The sequence below is a fragment of the Sphaerodactylus townsendi genome, linkage group LG05 (assembly GCF_021028975.2).
Source record: "Sphaerodactylus townsendi isolate TG3544 linkage group LG05, MPM_Stown_v2.3, whole genome shotgun sequence".
NCBI classification, from domain to species: domain Eukaryota; kingdom Metazoa; phylum Chordata; class Lepidosauria; order Squamata; family Sphaerodactylidae; genus Sphaerodactylus; species Sphaerodactylus townsendi.
In genome coordinates this window covers 17737208-17755766 of record NC_059429.1, presented here as the reverse complement: position 1 = coordinate 17755766, position 18559 = coordinate 17737208, and the positions used below count along the sequence as shown (strand labels likewise).

The 18559-nt window shown below is 45.2% G+C and overlaps 1 protein-coding gene across 1 annotated transcript in view; it reads left to right on the top strand.

Annotated features, from left to right (window-relative positions):
• LG05H1orf112 (linkage group 05 C1orf112 homolog) overlaps nt 1-18559 on the top strand; it is a 38132-nt gene that overhangs the window by 8161 nt on the left and 11412 nt on the right. The window contains exons 8-19 of the mRNA XM_048497543.1: nt 1034-1172; nt 2498-2578; nt 2895-2959; nt 4366-4514; nt 6216-6345; nt 9386-9572; nt 10418-10500; nt 12438-12489; nt 13596-13685; nt 15278-15463; nt 16570-16692; nt 18196-18291. Of these exons, the coding sequence (XP_048353500.1) occupies nt 1034-1172; nt 2498-2578; nt 2895-2959; nt 4366-4514; nt 6216-6345; nt 9386-9572; nt 10418-10500; nt 12438-12489; nt 13596-13685; nt 15278-15463; nt 16570-16692; nt 18196-18291 (1381 nt within the window). The remainder of the gene's footprint in view (nt 1-1033; nt 1173-2497; nt 2579-2894; nt 2960-4365; nt 4515-6215; nt 6346-9385; nt 9573-10417; nt 10501-12437; nt 12490-13595; nt 13686-15277; nt 15464-16569; nt 16693-18195; nt 18292-18559) is intronic.

Below are 18559 nucleotides of genomic sequence, written 5' to 3'. Positions count from 1 at the left end.
CGTAGTAGAGGTTTTGCTGAAGTGCGAAATATAAGGCATCCCCCAAAAGTAAGGCCATTAGCAAAGTTTTTTGTTTGGAAGCATGCCTGTGAGGAACAGAGCCTTGAAAAATAAGACACCCCCTGAAAATAAGACATAGCGCATCTTTGGGAGCAAAAATTAATATAAGACACTGTCTTATTTTCGGGGAAACACGGTAGATACCGTCTGTGGCTACGATGCTAATTTCTGGGAGTCTTAATCAGTGTACTGTTTTCATTTAGAATTGTTCAGTTGTCTATACCCTTTCTCATTGGAAGATGACAGGAGATTTGTGAATTAATCCATCATTTGTTCTAGAATGCTCTGCTCAGGTCCTAGTGCTTACCTAGTTCTGTCCCCAAGGCACTAGGACCCAAGTGAAGCATTCTAGAACAAATGATGGATAATCCTAATCTAATCATCAATGAACTCTAACCCTCAGGATTTATCTCCTATTTTATAATGACTTGTGGGAGCACCATGTAAGTAAATAGATCCAGAACGACAGTGCATAGTACTGAGTTGTCTTGGTTTTTGCCACTGCTTCACTTTTTCTAAGTGAATTTCGGAGTGGTGTAGAATTGAGGCACTTTTTTGTGCTTCTCTCTTTAAGGTCTTGGGCCCCTTCCACACATACAGAATAATGCACTTTCAATCCACTTTCACAACTATTTGGAAGTGGATTTTGCTATTCTGCATAGTAAAATCCAGCTGCAGAGTGGGTTGAAAGTGCATCATCATCATCATCATCATTATCATCACCATCATTATTATTATTATTATCATTATCATTATAATTATTATTTATTAGGCTTGATAGACCTCCCAACCCCCGAAGGGCTCTGGGCGGTGTACAATGAGACATAAAACAAATACAATATAAGGTCTCATAAATACAATATAGCGATAAAACATTCCGCCTGAATGAACTCATGGATTGACTAAAGTCAGAACAGGGTGGTTCTTGTGATGTGTTGAAATTTGAAAACTGTGAAATGTCTTTCCTCTCCAGGCAGAGCACGAAGCACAAGTCGCTGATAAAGAACAGCGTGAAGCATGCTGCTATCCTCAGTGGCCTTTGTGAGGGCATCCTGTTCTCCTTCCAGTCTTGTTTGCTGCTGGCTGAGCAGATGAAACGATCTGGGACGCAGGTGAATTGATCAGTATATGAAGGCATTTGGGGCTTGGGGAAAAGGTGGCATCTGAAAACGCTACAACTATATTTGCAAAGGGCTGTGCTGCTTTAAGACACCAAGGAACCGGACAAGGCCACAAAGAAAGTTAATATCGTCTCATAATTTTTGTATGATGAGCTGTATCCTGCTACTCTGCTTAGCTGAGGGCAGTGTGAGGAGTGTCCTACCGTCGGTGGAGCCTCTTGCGTTGGGGGGATGATCTTTGTACTGATGGAAGTGCCACCCTTAGCTGAACAAAATGGCAGGATGCATTGTTGATATATCTTTCTCTTGGTAGCATTATGCTTTTTTTAATGCAAACAAGAACTGGGTGAGCCAACCCCCCCCCCAAATTACTTGCTGCAATACAAGGGATCGTGACAACTAGATATATTGGATGTTACCTACTACGAATTCAAGAGGTAACATCCAGTGAAGGATTCGTAGCATAGATTGGCAACTAATAGCAATTATGCATGACTGATGGAAAATAGTATCATTGCGACTGTTTTGCACTGTTGAAGATCTGCGAAAACGCACTTTAGCGCATGGCGTTTTGACTGTCTTGCTGCCCTGCACGTCGCATTTAGAGACCTTCTTTGCCGCTCCGCGTCTTCTACCAGCTTTGCTGGTCTTTCCAGCAATCCATTCACTATCGGTAACGCGGTGAGTGGACTGAGGTCCCATCGTGTTTTTTTAAACTGTTCTCTCAATGGACTACGCATGAGTAGAAACGGACTAAGTGTTTGGAAATAATTCTTGGATATTTGGGTGCTGTGTGGTTTCCGGGCTGTATGGCCGTGTTCTAGCAGCATCTTCAGAGGAAGATCCTCTGAAGATGCCAGCCACAGATGCAGGCGAAACGTCAGGAGAGAATGCTGCTAGAACACGGCCATACAGCCCGGAAACCACACAGCACCCAAGTGATTCCGGCCGTGAAAGCCTTCGACAATAAATTCTTGGATATCTGTCATGATTTTTGTTTATTCTGTGCTGATTAGTATATGAGTAACATTGAATACAATATATCTAGTTGTCACGCTTCTTTGTATTGCGGCAAGTAATTTTGGGGGGGTTGGCTCACCCGGTTCTTGTTCCATTTCTGGTTTGTATTCTTGCCTGCTTTGCTTCCTTTTTTTAAATGCAAACCAGAACATGGTGATGTGTCCCAAATGAGGGAGAACCTGATTTGCTTCTACAGATTGTTTCTTCGATTGACCTTGCACTGCCTCAGGGAAATTGCCTGTAGAAAATTTCAGATGTTGATTACATTTTTTTGTTTTTTGTTGCCCTTTGGATAGGAGGATGTTGACTATAAGGTGTTTCAAAGGACAATCAAGCTGTGTAGGTTCTTCGCCGTTTCCCTGGTGCACTACATCAAGGTGAGAGCTGGCCAGCTGGGCTTAGTTAAAAGCATCACTAACTTTTATTTGCATACCTTGCGCTAAAATATTTCACCTGGTATGTAAAATCCCCATTATGAGAACGCTGTAGCATTTTGGCATACAACAATACTGGTATTGTTTGTCTGTATTTTATTATGTTGTACAATAAACCGCTCTGTGTTAGTTGGGAAACATCAGGGTTCTTTTGGCTTCAGGTATTGGAATTTTCTTTTCTTCATTGTCCTTCCTCGCCTCCATTTTTATATTAGTGAGTTTAAAATCAAAATCGCATCTAACATTATTGACTTTACAGGAGTTCGCTCCTTTCTTGGTGGATTCTTGCTCTCAACTGCACCAGACGTATCTTCAAATATACAGGTAATCGAAACGTAATTGCTAATTCAGTTGATTCATTGCAGAATTAATACATTATCAAATGGATGGGCTCAAATTTGAAAACAGATGTTGAAACCACCTTCCTGGCCTCATGCAGATGTAATGGGGTGATTTTCAAACCATGGGTTACAAAGATGCAGGCCAACCAATGGCTACGAGGAGTCTTGATTAGTTTTAACCATGCTGAGGTAATGCAAAACCATTACTGTTAAGCAACCCAGTGTTAATTATCGGAACCAATTTTTTGTTTAGTGAATTGTTAGGTCACTGGGACTGTGAAAAATTTCAGTGGTTTTTTTCTTTTCTGCGTACCTTCATATTTCTACGTTTGACATGCCAGATTATAGGAAAACAACCTCTTCCTTCAGTGTTTTGCATGCCTTTGTTTTAATACTCTTGTCTATTTTTCCATTCAGTTGTTATAAAAACCTCAACTAAGTTTGCAGCTAATGAGAGACTTTATTTTGGAACATGATAAGCAATGTATCATTAACATCTATTTAAGTGAAATAATTGAGAAACAGATATAATGTATTTTCTGAGGTTGTTTGAAGGCTGTATTCAAATTGCTTATGTCATTAAACACTCCATGGCCTGGATGACTCAGGCTAGCTGAGTCTTGCCAGATCTTGGAAGCTAAGCACCTCCCTTTCCCTTGCATGCCCTCCCCTCCCTCCCCTTCCCTTGCATGCCACCCCTCACCATCCCTCTGCTAGGGTGGGTGGGCCATGTCCAGATGCTGGGCCCCCTCCCCTTCCCTTGCATACCACCCTCACTCCCTATTCACCTGTTCTACCTTGTTAATTAGCACTGTGGTGTGAATAACACACAGTTATCCATGTGAACTTGGCAACTTTGAAAAAGAGAGCTGCTGCAGTATAAAAACATGGTATTTTACCATTAAAAACTTGCTCAGGGCTCAAACAAAATATTGTTTGGGTATCCAAAGGCTGCACGTAATAGCTCCCCCAAAGACCTCTGTTGCCAAGAAACATCAAGTTTAAAACAAAGAGAAACAAAGTTCTGGTTTGTATTTACCTTGATTTGGCGTTCTGAATGACCTTGACCCAGTCACAGTGGGGGGCAGACAGTGGAAAACCACCTCTGAACATTTCTTCTTTGAAAACCCTACAGCACAGGTGTCAAACTCGTGGCCCTCCAGATGTTATGGACTACAGTTCCCATCATCCCATCATACAGCATGATGCTGGCAGGGGATGATGGGAACTGTAGTCCATAACATCTGGAGGGCCGCGAGTTTGACACCTACAGGGTCACCATAAGTCAACTGTGACTTGAAGGCACGCACGCACGCACGCACACACACACAGAGCCAAAATGGCCAGAATGCATCCCTGATGAAACATTCTTGTTTATTTTCTTGCCAGCAAGTTTCCTCCAAGTTTGCATTCTGCAGTGATTTCTGAGGCACATCAGGATGAAATAGCAAAGGGATTCCTGGTGGCCCTGGATCCTCTCCTCCCCAGCCTGCTCTCCTTCAGGCCTTTTGTGGAAGCTGTGTTAAGTAAAGTCTTAGGTAAGCTTAAAGAACCTGACGTGTTATTCACATTGATTATCCACCCTGCATCCTATTAAAGGCCAGGAGTGGTACTTGCTGTTACGTACCCTCTGTATGTTTTCAGTGAGGATTTGTAGCAGCATCTTGGAATTTATACCTTAGATTTTCCGGGTGCTTAATGCTCAGGACTTCCTAGGCCAGCGGTGGCAAACCTTTGGCACTCCAGATGTTATGGACTACAATTCCCATCAGCCCCTTCCAGCATGGCCAATTGGCCATGCTGGCAGGGGCTGATGGGAATTGTGGTCCATAACATCTGGAGTGCCAAAGGTTCGCCACCACGGTCCTAGGCCCTTTTCTTTCAAATTTTCAGTTCGTTGCAGTGTGTTATTGTGAATTAATATTCTACAGTTAATTGACAAGTAAGATGTTTGTTAATAATGCCACTCAGTTCTTAGGGTACACAGAATGTGGATTAGAAGTATTACCCTTCTACATTCAGTAGTATTCTGATTTTACTGCAGGTGTTGGCCACAGACCATAAGCAGAGAACAGAAAGCATATACATTACACCATAATGCTTGGGCAAAGAAGAAAATAGGATGGATTTTTCCTCATATGTTGTTCAAATAATACTAATGTTGTGCAAATAATACTAATGCTGCCAGTGGAGTTTAAGGGCAAAACTAACTGGGATATTGGTCTCTGTTAAGCAACTCAGTGGTGGTTCGAATGGGTTGGTTGACTTATGGGCTAGTCTACTTTTCCTTTGACATAATCCACAGATCTCCATTGGCAGCAACAGCAGGCAAATCTCTGCATTCTAAATTCTCCAAACAGCTTGTGAACGTTGGTTTGCAGGAGTGGGAAGGAACAAGACCAGGAAAAGTCAATTTAGAATGTGGCGGAGTTTGAAAAGCTTTCTGGGTTGATTGGATGATGTAGTTTTTAGGTAAAAGCTACAAATTCTACAAATTAAAATTCAGATAAATGAATTGATGCAAATATCCTCATTTATCAAAGTGGAACTTTTGATCAGATATGTTTAGAACCTCCTCCCCCAGGGAATTTTTTGGAAGGCCAAGTCTACCTTGGTATTCCTTTATATTTTGAAGGGCCACAGCAGCATCGGTACCACAGCCCGCTTGGGTCATTCTCTGCCACCTTCCTCACTAGGCATTTATTCTTCGGCCTGTCCCAAACCTCAGTGCCCTTGACATTTTGAGAGATATCGTTACCCCAAGATTTTGGAAGCGTTTTGGGCCGTTTGTAGATAATCCTGAGCCAAACCAAAACAGGATTTGGGGAACAATTTTGGCTCATGCTTGTCTGAATGCAGTCCCCACCCCCAGGTGTCAGTTAAATCCGTTTGGGGCTTTCTACACCTGCTCTATCAGGCCAAGAGAGGCTCTGCACGAATGAAAGCTTGGGTTCAGTTATAACACCTGCTTCAAACACTTGCCGCCTGGCCAGGCGAGGTGATGCTGTGTTCCATCTGTTGCCTTGGCCTCTCGTGGGTGCAGTGGGTGAGGGTAGGTTGTTGCCATCTTTTTATTACTGTTTAAAATCTGTTTGCTGAGTCACTAAAGTGTTTTCTTCGATGTTGTGATTTTTAGTTATGGTATGTTGGTTGTAACATGTTGGTTGTAAGGCCCTGAGCCTTTCAGGGGAGGGCGGGCTATAAATGTGACGTAATAAATAAATAAATATCACCTTCAGCTCTCCCTCCTGAGCAGCACTTTGCACAGTGCCATCTCCTGCTTTCTGTAATGGACCTGTTGCCATCCCAGCCTCAAGAGGTACAGGCGCTTTGGAATACAGGAAATCATTTCCAAGAAGACACTCCCAGGTAATTATAACTGAGAAGTTGGGTCGGCAGGTAGTAGCTCTCTTGACATGTTGTGGAGGCACTCTGTAAAATAGATATGCATTGGCCTGCAGAGAAAAGGGCGATGTATGGGTTTAAGGAAGCAAAGAAAGGGCAGCCTGATTCAGGCTCCTTCCTCACATGCAAAGTAATGCACTTTCAATCCACTTTCAATGCACTTTGCCGCTGTGCGGGATAGCAAAATCCACTTGCAAACAATTGTGAAAGTGGATTGAAACTGCATTGTTCTTCATGTGTGGAAGAGGCCTCAGTTTTGCTCAAATTCCTATGTTGTCTATGTTTTTTAAATTATATTCTGCTACCAACGTACAGTTTATAAACTGTTAACATTTGTACATAATTCATATCCTATTTACTTGTCTAGGACACTACCACCACCATATCCAAATTTGTTATCCTTTTAACTGTTTTTTGTGTTGTGTTTTTAATGTAGAAAATATTTATTAAGAAATTAATACGAGGTCCCAGAATGTTGGTATCACAGTTGGTACCAAACAAAGGATCTACTACATACACTAATAGCAACATTCCTGTTCATACAAACATTATACGGTAAATGAAAAAGAGAAGCAATTTCTATGACCTGAAACATTTTTTCAGGCTTTATCTTCAATAAAACGGTTATAGGAGGGTACTAAGCAAAGGCCCTTTCTGCACGGGCCATTTATAGCGCCCTAGGGATGGCAAAAACACCGTCCCTAGGGAGCTGTTCGCATGGAGTGTCCAGCTTTGGAGTGTCCAGCTGCTGACATGGTGCCCCCTTACTGCCCTGCCCCTAGGGCAGTTACATCAGGGTCCCCTCATATTGAGGGGTCCTGCCATCCCCCCCCATGGGGGTAGGTTTTAAATTGGGGTCGGACGCCTTTTATTATGTATTATGGTTTTTTGCTGTTTTATGAGTTTTAAGCTATTTTATGGGATGGAGCCTATGTGTTTATATTTGTACGACCGCTCCTGTTGATGTTGTAGTGAATGTTGTTCACCGCCCGGAGCCCTTCGGGGCTCGGGCGGTATACAAATTAAATAAATAAATAATAATAATAATAATGGGGGGGGTGCAGCTGCATTGCAGCCGCGCCCACTGCTCTTAAGCGGTTAGCTGAAGCCGCTGTTTGCGTGACTCTCGCTCCCCAAGCGAGGTTTTCTGGAAACAACGGCTTCCAGCTGCTGCCGTGCGAACGCCACCCCCCACCCCACCCCCACCCCCGTTCCCGATCAACGTACCTTCCCTGCGACCTTCCGGTGCGTCGCCCAGGCCTGGGGACACGCCCCCCTGCCCTGCGACTCCAGAGCTGTCGCGCAGGGCAGGGGGGGGGGTGTACTCTGGCCTGGGCGATGCGCCGGAAGGTCGCAGGGAAGATATGTTGATCGGGTGACAGCGCAGTGCTGCGCCATCTTCCCTGCCCGTACCGGGACCGTTCGCGCGAACGGTCGAGATGGTGTGTAATGTCAGCGTTGGTAATGCGCCCGGCCTTGCCCCTAGCGTGGCCGTGCGGAAACGGCCATAGACTCATAAAATTCTAAAGACCTGTATACTTTGTCAATTGAAACAGTTAACCATGTAGATTGTTTGTTTTTTTTTCTGAAAACACTCCAGTTAACTTCTCCCCGATAGAAGATGCTAATTTCTACTTTGTGTGTTTCATTGCTTGCCAACGTTTTATATAAAAGATCAGGGTGTTTTGTGCTGCTAATTTCTACTATGTGTGTTTCATTGCTTGCCAACGTTTTATATAAAAGATCAGGGTGTTTTGTGCTGCTAATTTCTACTTTGTGTGTTTCATTGCTTGCCAACGTTTTATATAAAAGATCAGGGTGTTTTGCCTTTTACTTTGCGGAAGCCTGGTAGTTAATCGCATGACAGCCCCATCCAGTGGGGAGGGCAGAAGGGCTTTAGGAAGTGGCGTGACCTATTCACAGTGGATCACCAGCCCTAAATTAAGAAGAGCCTTAACACTGGCCAGATTCAATCTAATGCCTTCTATGCTGCTCTATGGCAGATATCAACAAATTGATAAACAGAGGAGGCTATGTCCATGCAATATGGGTCAGGTGGAGACACTCGACCATACCCTCTTTCATTGTGTAAGGTTTGCAAAAATCAGAATGTCACAATCTGCACTTATCCCATTTCTGTATAACAATCTAACTGATGCTCTTAAGATACCTATGCTTTTGAACAACATGGATCCCACAGTGTGTGAGAATGTAGCAAAATTTCTGCTAACAATAATAGACGTAAGTCTAGATGAATACCAACCAATGTCTATGTATTATGACCACATATAGCCAGCAGTAATTTTGCTAGCTTCTGTCAGTATCCGATGACGTTTAAGTGAGTTAACTTAGCTGAAGGAATGTCCTATAGTTACAGAAGGACCATGCATATATTTTAGTATTTAGTATTTTAGTACCAGTGTCTATAATTGTGAGCAATAATGGGCAAATTTTGTATGCTGATTTTGTATGTTTATTTTATGCCAATAAAGGCATCATTTAAAAGTGGCGTGACCTGGTGCCGGCGGCCACCAGTCCCTCAGCCCCACTCCACAAAACCCGGAAGTCTGGACTGTTAGCCAATGTTAGTCGTCTCCCTGCCGGGGTTTAGGGCCAGGAGTGCTGTGCCCTGGCCCTCAGACTTATCTCATCTTTGGGTGGTATAAGTGCTGTAAGCCCTATAGGGCTCTCTAGCAGCTGGGGATTTGGAGCTCGTTCCCAGTGCCGCGTCCTGCCGCATCCGGCTTTGGATGAGGCTGCCTGGCGTGATCCAGCAGGCTCAGGGGTCTGCAACCTGCGGCTCTCCAGATGTTCATGGACTACAATTCCCATCAGCCCCTGCCAGCATGGCCGATTTGTAGTCCATGAAAATCTGGAGAGCCGCAGGTTGCAGACCCCCTGCTCTACACAATGCTGCACTGGCTCTGTTTAGCGATGTATTATGAGGCTTGCTCAAGGATTTGGTCTTGTGGAAGTCACATCATTGTTCTCCATGTCTTTGCAGGTTCCCCTTGTTTACTGCTCTCTTCCTCAGCCTTCAGCAGTGCTCCGGAGAGCTTTCCCTTCCTGTCTTTTTGCCGGGAGTGATGTCGCCTGGAAAACCAGAAACCTCTGTCACCTTCTACCACTACGTCTGTGTCCACTTGTGTGCCTTTATCACCTCTCTCTCTGCGTCACATTTTCCTCTGCTGGTAAGGAGTGTTTTAAGCCAAGACCAATTGGTGTGATTTGATTGTGCTTTGTTTAGAGTCAGCCTTTCTCACTGAGACTCAAGGTGGTTTGTAAAATATAGCCAGCAATTCAATCAGAAGGTGTGAGACGACCAATAAACAATTTAACGAAAAAGGTAAGATAGATAGCAGAGAAGTAGAGCCTGGCTACTCTCTCTCCCCATCCAAGTTTACTCCCTGCTCTCCCCATCCAAGGCAGCAAACAAACTGAAGGGGAGGGGGTGGTGACTTTGAAGAAAACGAGTTGGATTTATGTCCCACCTTTCTCTCCTATAGGAGACTCAAAGGGGCCTCCAAACTCCTTTCTCTCCCCCCCCCCACAATAGACACCCTGTGAGGTGGGTGGGGCTGAGAGAGCTCAGAAGAACTGTGACTAGCCCAAGGTCACCCAGCTGGTGTGCGTGGGAGTGCACAGGCTAATCTGAATTCCCCAGATAAGCCGCCACAGCTCAAGTGGCAGAGCGGGGAATCAAACCCAGCTCCTCCAGATTAGAATGCACCTGCTCTTAACCACTACACCACTGCTGCTCCTCAAGAAAAAAAAATCTTCTGCCTCCCTATTGGACAGGTTAGGAACCACCCATCTTCAAGATGTCCTCCTGCCTCAGTGGAGAAGTAATCATTTTGTACCTTTCAATGGAATCCAGATAGAGAGATAATATGACTGATCTGAGGCCTTTTAGTGGGCTTAGCTGAAAGTGTGGTTGTTTTATACCTTAGATGGCGGAATGATAAAAAAAAGAGTAGCTATAAGTTCTTCCCAACAACTTTTTACTTGTGTGTACGTGTTTACTTTTCTTGCCCAGGAACGGTTGCTGCTGGAAACTGTGCTGGGTTCTAACATGATCACTGTTCTCCTAGCTGTGGATGCCTGGTGCTTCCTTGCCCGGTAAGATGAGCATCTGTTGAAGCCTGTAACAGAGGCCTAGCCAATTGGCCATGCTGGGAGGGGCTGATGGGAATTGTAGTCCATGAACATCTGGAGTGCCATAGGTTCGCCACCACGGGATCTGTTTTTGTATTGACATTACTATTTCATTCTTAGCCCTTCCTCAGAAGAAATCAAGGCAGCTTCCATAGTTCTCCCATCCTACATTTTATCCTCATAGCTCAGTGATGGCGAACCTTTTCGAGACCGAGTGCCCAAATTGCAACCCAAAACCCACTTATTTATCGCAAAGTGCCAACACGGCAATTTAACCCGAATACTGAGGTTTTAGTTTAGAAAAAACGGTTGGCTCGGAGGCGTACATTACTCAGGAGTAAGCTTGGTGGTAGTCAGTGGCTTGGCTTTGAAGCAACTGTGCAACTCTTCCAACGGGTAAATCATGACCCTAGGAGGGTTTACACAGAAGGAAGCCCCATTGCCAGCAACCAAGCTTACTCCCAGGTAAAGGATTGCGCTTTAGTTCTTCGCGTGAAAATCAGTGCGGTTTAACAGCGCTTAACAGGGTTACCTACACTGCTTCCCCAAAACTAGGTCTTAGGTTTAATGCTAATAATCGGGCCCAGGTGGGGGGGGGGGGTGACTCTGTGCGTGCCCACAGGTGGGGGGGTGACTCTGCTTGCACGTGCCCACAGAGAGGGCTCTGAGTGCCACCTCTGGCACCCGTGCCATAGGTTTGCCACCACTGCCATAGCTGTAAGACTTCAGTCCAGAAATAAAGAAACTGTAGTTTTCAAACTGTAGGCTTTATTCGGCAACCAAAGCATGACCAAGCGTAGACGATTCTGTGGGACAAACCGCAAAAGGCCTCAGTATAGCAACAAAGAGAAAGACACAAAAGACAGGAACCACTTCACACCTAGCAGGATGGGAGCCCAGGGAGGCCCGAGGTCAACTGGCCAGATGGGAAGGAGGAGACGGTCTGACGCCAGGGTGATAGCCAGTGTTAATGGCTCGATCTCCCTTCCCCAACTGATGGAAGGAAGCCATCCTGACAATAGCAGCCCCTTGAGGTTGGGGCTAGCTCAGTCATCCATCTAGTAAGCTTCATGGCAGAGTGGGGATTTTAACCTCGATGACCCTAGGTTAGAACTGTACCCACTAAGTAAATATTGCCTCTCAGTTTGTATTCCGCCCTCTCTCTTAGAAGGTAAGTTGGCATATGTAGTATTTCCATTTTCTTCGGTTAATAAGGTGCCATTAAATTAGACTGAAGGATGTATTGTCCACGGTTTTCACAGCTGGTATCAACTGACTGTTATGTATTTTCTGGGTATTACATGTCTTACTGTGACATGTATGGAGAAGAGAAGGTTAAGCGATGACATGGTAGCTATGTTCAAATATTCGAAGGGATATCATGTTGAAGAGGAAGCAAGTTTGTTTTCTGCTGCTCCAGAGGCTAGGACCAGCAGTAATGGGTTCAAGGTACAAGAAAAGAGATTCCACCTAAACATTAGGAAGAACTTCCTGGTCGACAGTAGAATACTCTGCCTCAGAGTGTTGGTGGAGTGTCCTTCTTTGGAGGTGTTTAAACAGAGACTGGATGGCCATTTCTGAGGAGTGTTTTGATTATGTATTCCTACATGGCAGAGGGTTGGACTGGATGGCTCTTGTGGTCGCTTCCAGTTCTATGATTCTGTGCCTCTGAAGATACCAGCCATAGATGCGGGTGAAACGTTAGGAGTTAAGACTACCAGACCATGGCCATACAGCCTGGAAAACCCACAACAGCCAGTTAGGCAGAGATCGATTGGCTTTTCAGTGCTGTGCTCAGTATGCTTAAAGGCTAAGCCAGCAACACTCTGACTTTAAGATCAGCAGAGACTAGTGAAGCACTGGAAGGTCTTGCTAATTTTTCAGTTCTTTTCATTTCTCAGGTACGGAACAGCAGATCTGTGTGCTCAACATGCACTGACAATAGCCAGTTTGGTAAGTAGAGTATGGTGTGTGTGAAGTAGAGTATGGTGTGTGTGTGTGCACGTTTATAAGTAGAGCATAATTAGACTCAAATTCTAACCCAGTTTTTTTGTTTGACTCCTCCTGTGAAGAAAAGTTGGCAATGCAGACTGGGAGGCTGTTCCTTTTCCCCTTAAAGACTTCCTCTTCCTCTTGAGTTCTTTAACAGTTCTATGAATGGTAATTTCACACGCGATGAAGAAGAAGAAGAAGAGTTGGATTTATATCCCCCCTTTCTCTCCTATTGGAGACTCGAAGGGGCTTACAAACTCCTTACCCTTCCCCCCTCACAACAAACACCCTGTGAGGTAGGTGGGGCTGAGAGAGTTCAGAAGAACTGTGACTTGCCCAAGGTCACCCAGCTGGCGTATGTGGGATTAGCACAGGCTAATCTGAATTCCCCAGATAAGCCTCCACAGCTCAGGCGGCAGAGTGGGGAATCAAACCTGGTTCCTTCAGATTAGAGTACACCTGCCCTTAACCACTATGCCACTGATGGTGATGTAATCATTATTCAAAATATATTCCAAGATCCTTAATTGGTGGTTTTCATTTCATACTCAATTCAAATATAATGGTTTGCTGATGTGTTTATTCCATTTATGTCCTATTTCATTTATTCGCTGGGACCCTAAATGGCGTATGCCATTCTCTTCATTTTATTCAGCTGTGATCAGCTACTTCTGCTAGAGATTTTCATTCTGCCTGCTCTGTAGTCTGGGGCTTGGCTTATTTGTTTGAGTCATCTGGATGAGATCACTGAAGTATCCCTTGCAGTATGCAGGCAGCTTTCATGAGAGACTGGTCATTTCCACTTGTGACACAGTTTGTAATGTATGCAGTGCGGTCCAATCTGGGACGTGGTTCAGTTGGGATAGATGCATATGTGGGGTTTGAGATCTGGCCTCAGTAATAAATCATTGTCTGGGGTGGTTCCTAAAATGCAGTCCATTGTTTGCAACTTTTGGTCCTTAAAGAGTTTTATCACAAATATTTTCTTTTTTAAAAATTGAATTTTAAAATGTTCCTTTGATTGTTTGATCACAGAAAGCTTATACATTTTTCTTACCCTGATCCAGATAAGAGCTTGTCCTGCTGAACATTATCGGCTCTCTCTGCTGGGTGTCCTGTTGAGACGCCTGCTCTTCCTAATGGCTCCCAATCACCAGGTGAGTATTGGTTCAGCCCCTCCTGGTCTGTTTCAACCTGTAATTTTGATTGGTGAGGCTAATGGCTAGATTGCAGAGGCGGAGCGCTCACAGGGACACGTGGAGTCACATGTCCCCAGGCGCACGCCAGCTGGTCACCTGGGGGCAGAGAATCCCCCCCACATCCTCTCCCCTTGGCCTGCCCCACCAGGCTGCTCCTTTGGCTGGTGGAGGCTCCACCAGCTGAAGGAGCAGCCGGGGGGGCCAAGGGGTGCCCGGCAGCAGCCTAGCCAGGTAAGTGGGGCGTGGGAGTGGGGGGTGGGTACCCGGAGCAGGTTTCCTCCCCCTACGTCTCTGTTAGATTATATGTCATTTTAGGCTGATTTTGGTTTCTGAGTGTAATTTTTTTGCTGTCAAATCACAGCTAACTTAAGGTATGTTGACTCCTGGTGGGGTTTCAAAACAAGAGACATTCAGAGGAGATTTACCATCGCCTGCCTCTGCAACATGATCCTGGTATTCCTTGGAGGTCTCCCATCCAAACACTGACCAGGACTGAACCTGCTTAGCTTCTGAGATCTGATGAGCTCAGGCTAACCTGGGGCTGTCCAGATCAGGTTTGTTAATATAATAGTTAATTAAAAATTGTAGCTTTAAAAGATATTTGTATGTTGTCTTTCAGTTTGATAATAGACCTGCAAGGCAGCTAACAATGAACCCTTAAAATTCAATGTAACATAATTTGAATCACAAAATAAACAAATTACTACCAAGCCTGTATAAAATGGTATAAAAATAACAGCACACTGGCAATCACGTTTAGCCAGCAGTACTACGCAAGCAGCAGTCCTCCCCAAAGATATTCCTAAAATGGGAACAAATGGGCACTGGACATAGGGTAGTGGAAAGTACCACCAAGTCCCAGCTGACTTACGGTGACTCCGTAGAATTTTTAAGGCAAGAGATGTTTGGAGGTGGTTTGCCACTGTCTGCCTCTGTGTGGACTGAGAGAGCTCTAAGAGAACTGCGACTGGTCCAAGGTCACCCAGCAGGCTTCACGTGGAGGAGCGGAAAATCGAACCTGGTTCCCCAGAAAGAGTTGGCTGCTCTTAACCACTACACACACTGTTTGTCTAGACCAGGGGTCTGCAACCTGTGGCTCTCCAGATGTTCATGGACTACAATTCCCATCAACCAGTTGGCCATGCTGGCAGTGGCTGATGGGATTTGTAGTCCATGAACATCTGGAGAGCCACAGGTTGCAGACCCCTGACATTTACATTTTCCTTAATCCCAGCTAGCGTGGTAGGTAGAGAGGCAGACTCCAGTTTGTCAGGTGTCTGCGTCCCAGTGTAAAAGCTAACATACAATTGACTGTAGGTTTCTCATCCTGGAAACCTAGTGCTCTGCCCAGCCAGGAAAGTGGGGTGTGGGGGGGGGGGAACACATGGTGTATGGTGTATGTGTGGGGTGGGGGAGGGAACACATAGGAACAAGTGGGGAGGGGGAACACATGAGAACAAGCTGCATTCAAGCCTGTCGTGGACTATCATCTGACTGTAGTTACTGTTCAGGTTTCAGGGGCAGTCTCTCTAAAATGGTCTCCCTTTCAGATGGAGTTTATCCAAAGATTTCCTCCCAAGGAAATGGAGAATCTGATCTTATGGCAGCATCTTTCTCTCAAGGCCCTGATGGCTCCACTTCGGAAGCAAGTTGCTCACGAACTTTTTGCGACAGGTCTTGCACGATTCGAAGAGTTGCTGAGTAGCAAACGGCCACTGCAGGAGCTTCTGTGGGAGGTGAGGCAAAGCTTGAGCAGACTATGGCTCATTCCGCACATGCAGAATAATGCACTTTCAAACTGCTTTCAGTGCTCTTTGAAGCTGTGCGGAATAGCAAAATCCACTTGCAAACAGTTGTGAAAGTGGTTTGAAAACGCACTATTTTGCATGTGCGGAAGGGGCCTATGACTTGTAAATGCTGAGGATTCCCCTTTTAGATCTTTTTGAATCTCTGTCTGTTGAATGTTACAGGGGATCCCCAAAGGGATTGTGCCGTTTCTTTGTCTTGACACAGCCTTCAAAGAAAGGCCAGGTTACTTCTATTCAGATGCATTCACCTATTGACCTTGCTATCTTCATTGTGACTCACATGCTACAGACTTCATTGTTACTCACATGCCAAGCTACTTCTATTCAGATGGCCTCACCTATTGACTTCACAGTATATATACTCCACTTGCTTTCCTTTCCTACATCAGATCCTCTGAAGATGCCAGCCACAGATGCAGGCGAAACGTCAGGAGAGAATGCTGCTAGAACACGGCTATACAGCCTGGAAACCACACAGCACTCCAGTGATTCCGGCTGTGAAAGCCTTCAACAATACAGTCTTCAAAGACTTGCATGATTTGTGAAGAGATTAGGCATTGCTTGTAACATATTGGGTAAACTGGTTCTGGTGGGTTCTCCGGGCTGTGTGGACCAGAAAACCCACCATAACCGGTTGAATCCGGCCGCGAAAGCCTTCGACAATATATTGGGCAAAGTTTATCAATCTCCCACCAGTTTTCATTGTGAAGAACCCAAAATGCTGGGAACAGAAAACTTTTTTAGTTCTAGTTGCTTAGAAAAAACTAAATAAGCAGAAGCGGTTTCTGCTAGGTTCTTATCGACCTCGATTAATCTGGTGTACTCATAGTTGCCGGAATAAAGTCCAGCTGATTTGCTTAAATTATTCTCTTAAAATGTGTGTAATCACTGTATATTTTGAAGTGCTGCTGTTACAAAGCTGATCTTCTAAATCTGCTCCTTGGGGTTCCATTAACATCTTGAGAACTTTTGAGCTGTAGAGTTCATCCCACAACATGTTCTTACTTTCTCGTATCTTTTCCCTTTTCTGTAAGAACGCTGCTCTTTCTGCCCTGCTGTCAGTGTGCCAAACTGCCGGAGAGACTCTGGAGGCGGGACAGCAGATGGCGCTTGTCAGAGCTGCTGGCCAGCTTTTGGCTGCTGTGAACATTGCACAGGTTAGAAAACACACTGATTTCCCCATGCTGCGGCATCATCCAGCATTACCCATGATGAATATGGTAGAATCATGTCATGATATATAAAAAAGAGAGTAAAAGTTCACAAAAAGGTCATTTTCTAAGTTAGCAGAAGTTTGCAAAACCCAGAGGACGGAGACAGTCAGTCTAGGGGCAAAAGTAGCCAAGATTGACCTTTAACATGATTGGTGAATTCAATAGTAATTCTAGACCAATGAGAGGCTGTGGCATGGGCGGGGAAAAGTATCCCTGATGTATGCATTGTATATGCTATGCCAGTGATGGCGAACCTATGGCACAGGTGCCAGAGGTGGCACTCGGAGCCCTCTCTGTGGGCACGCACACACAGAGTTTGTCATGTGGGGGGCGGAAAATCACCCCGCCACACACACACGCCTAGGCTGGTTTGGGCCACTGAGCACAACGTGTGTGCACCGTGGTGAGCAGGGAGGACTCGGCTGTTGGACCTGGTGCCTGTGCTCCGGGTGGTTGCTGCCCAAGGCGGGGGCCACAGAGGAGGCAGAGATGCTAGAGAGGCACAGAGTGGTGTGCATGGGATTTGCTGGAGACTGGAGCAGGCTGGCCCCTGCTCGAGCAGGTGTGGCGGAGGAAGAGAGAGCCAATCAGTTTTTTTCTAAACTAAAACCTCAGCATTCAGGTTAAATTGCCAGGTTGGCACTTTGCGATAAATATGTGGGGTTTGGGTTGCAATTTGGGCACTCGGTCTCGAAAAGGTTCGCCATCACTGTGCTATGCTAAGTTGAGATAGATTTAAGTTCTCTGTGTGTTGAACTTTATCATTGCTGAAGAGTTCTGTATAGTTTGATAGTCTTGTATAGAATAGACTTGAGTAACTTTGCAACTACTAAAGTAAAACCTTCCTATGGAAAGAACATCTTGCGTGGAGAGTATTATTTTCCAAGAGTGGTGGAGGCTGCAGTGAGTGCAAGAAGACTATAAACCTTCTCATCTTACCAGAGTGACTCCACTTTAAACTCTGCTGATAAATCTTAGGCTGATTCCGCATGGGCCAAAAACAGCGGTGTGAAAACGGTGTGAAAACAGTATGAACCCTTTTACACCGTTTTAAACCCTTTTACACCATTTTCATGCCATTTTCACGCTGCTGTTTTTGGCCCATGCAGAATCAGCCATAGAGTTGTAAGAGACCCCAAGGGCCATCAAGTCCAACCCACTGCAATGCAGGAACACAAAATCAAAGCACTCGTGACAGATGGCCATCCAGCCTCTGTTTAAAAACTGGGGAGACTCCAACTGAGGCTGGTCAATTGGCCATGCTGGCAGTGGCTGATAGGATTTGTAGTCCATGAACATCTGGAGAGCCGCAGGTTGCAGACCGCTGATCTACTCTGTCCCATCCCTCACATGTAAATAGATTAGGCCACCTGCGTAGGATTATTCTTGCCTATAGTTCTGATTTTGTTTTTATAACTATAATATATTTTTTCTCGTCCTGGGAAGGTCTCCAGTCAGCCCTGTCTGCAACAGGCTGTTTGCTTGACATTTCGACTTTTGAAGCACTTCATCCAACTTGTGGAGTCTCAAATGCTTGTTCAGGTAAGAGCCCGTGTGGTGGGCAAGGCAGGCCACAACACACATGTCCAGTGAGTCTTTTGTCAACCCAGTTCAATCCACTAATTGGTCACGGCGGCTGTGATTCTCTTTTTTTAAAACCTGCCTCGCTTGTTTTCTGAGAGTCTCTTGTCTGGACTTGCAGCCGAGCAGTCTTATTGCACATTTGAGAATCTCTGCAATGGGAGGAAGTTCAGAAGTTGCCGCTCCTTGTGTCCGAAGTTCAAAGCATGTGCATCAGGCTAGGTTCAGC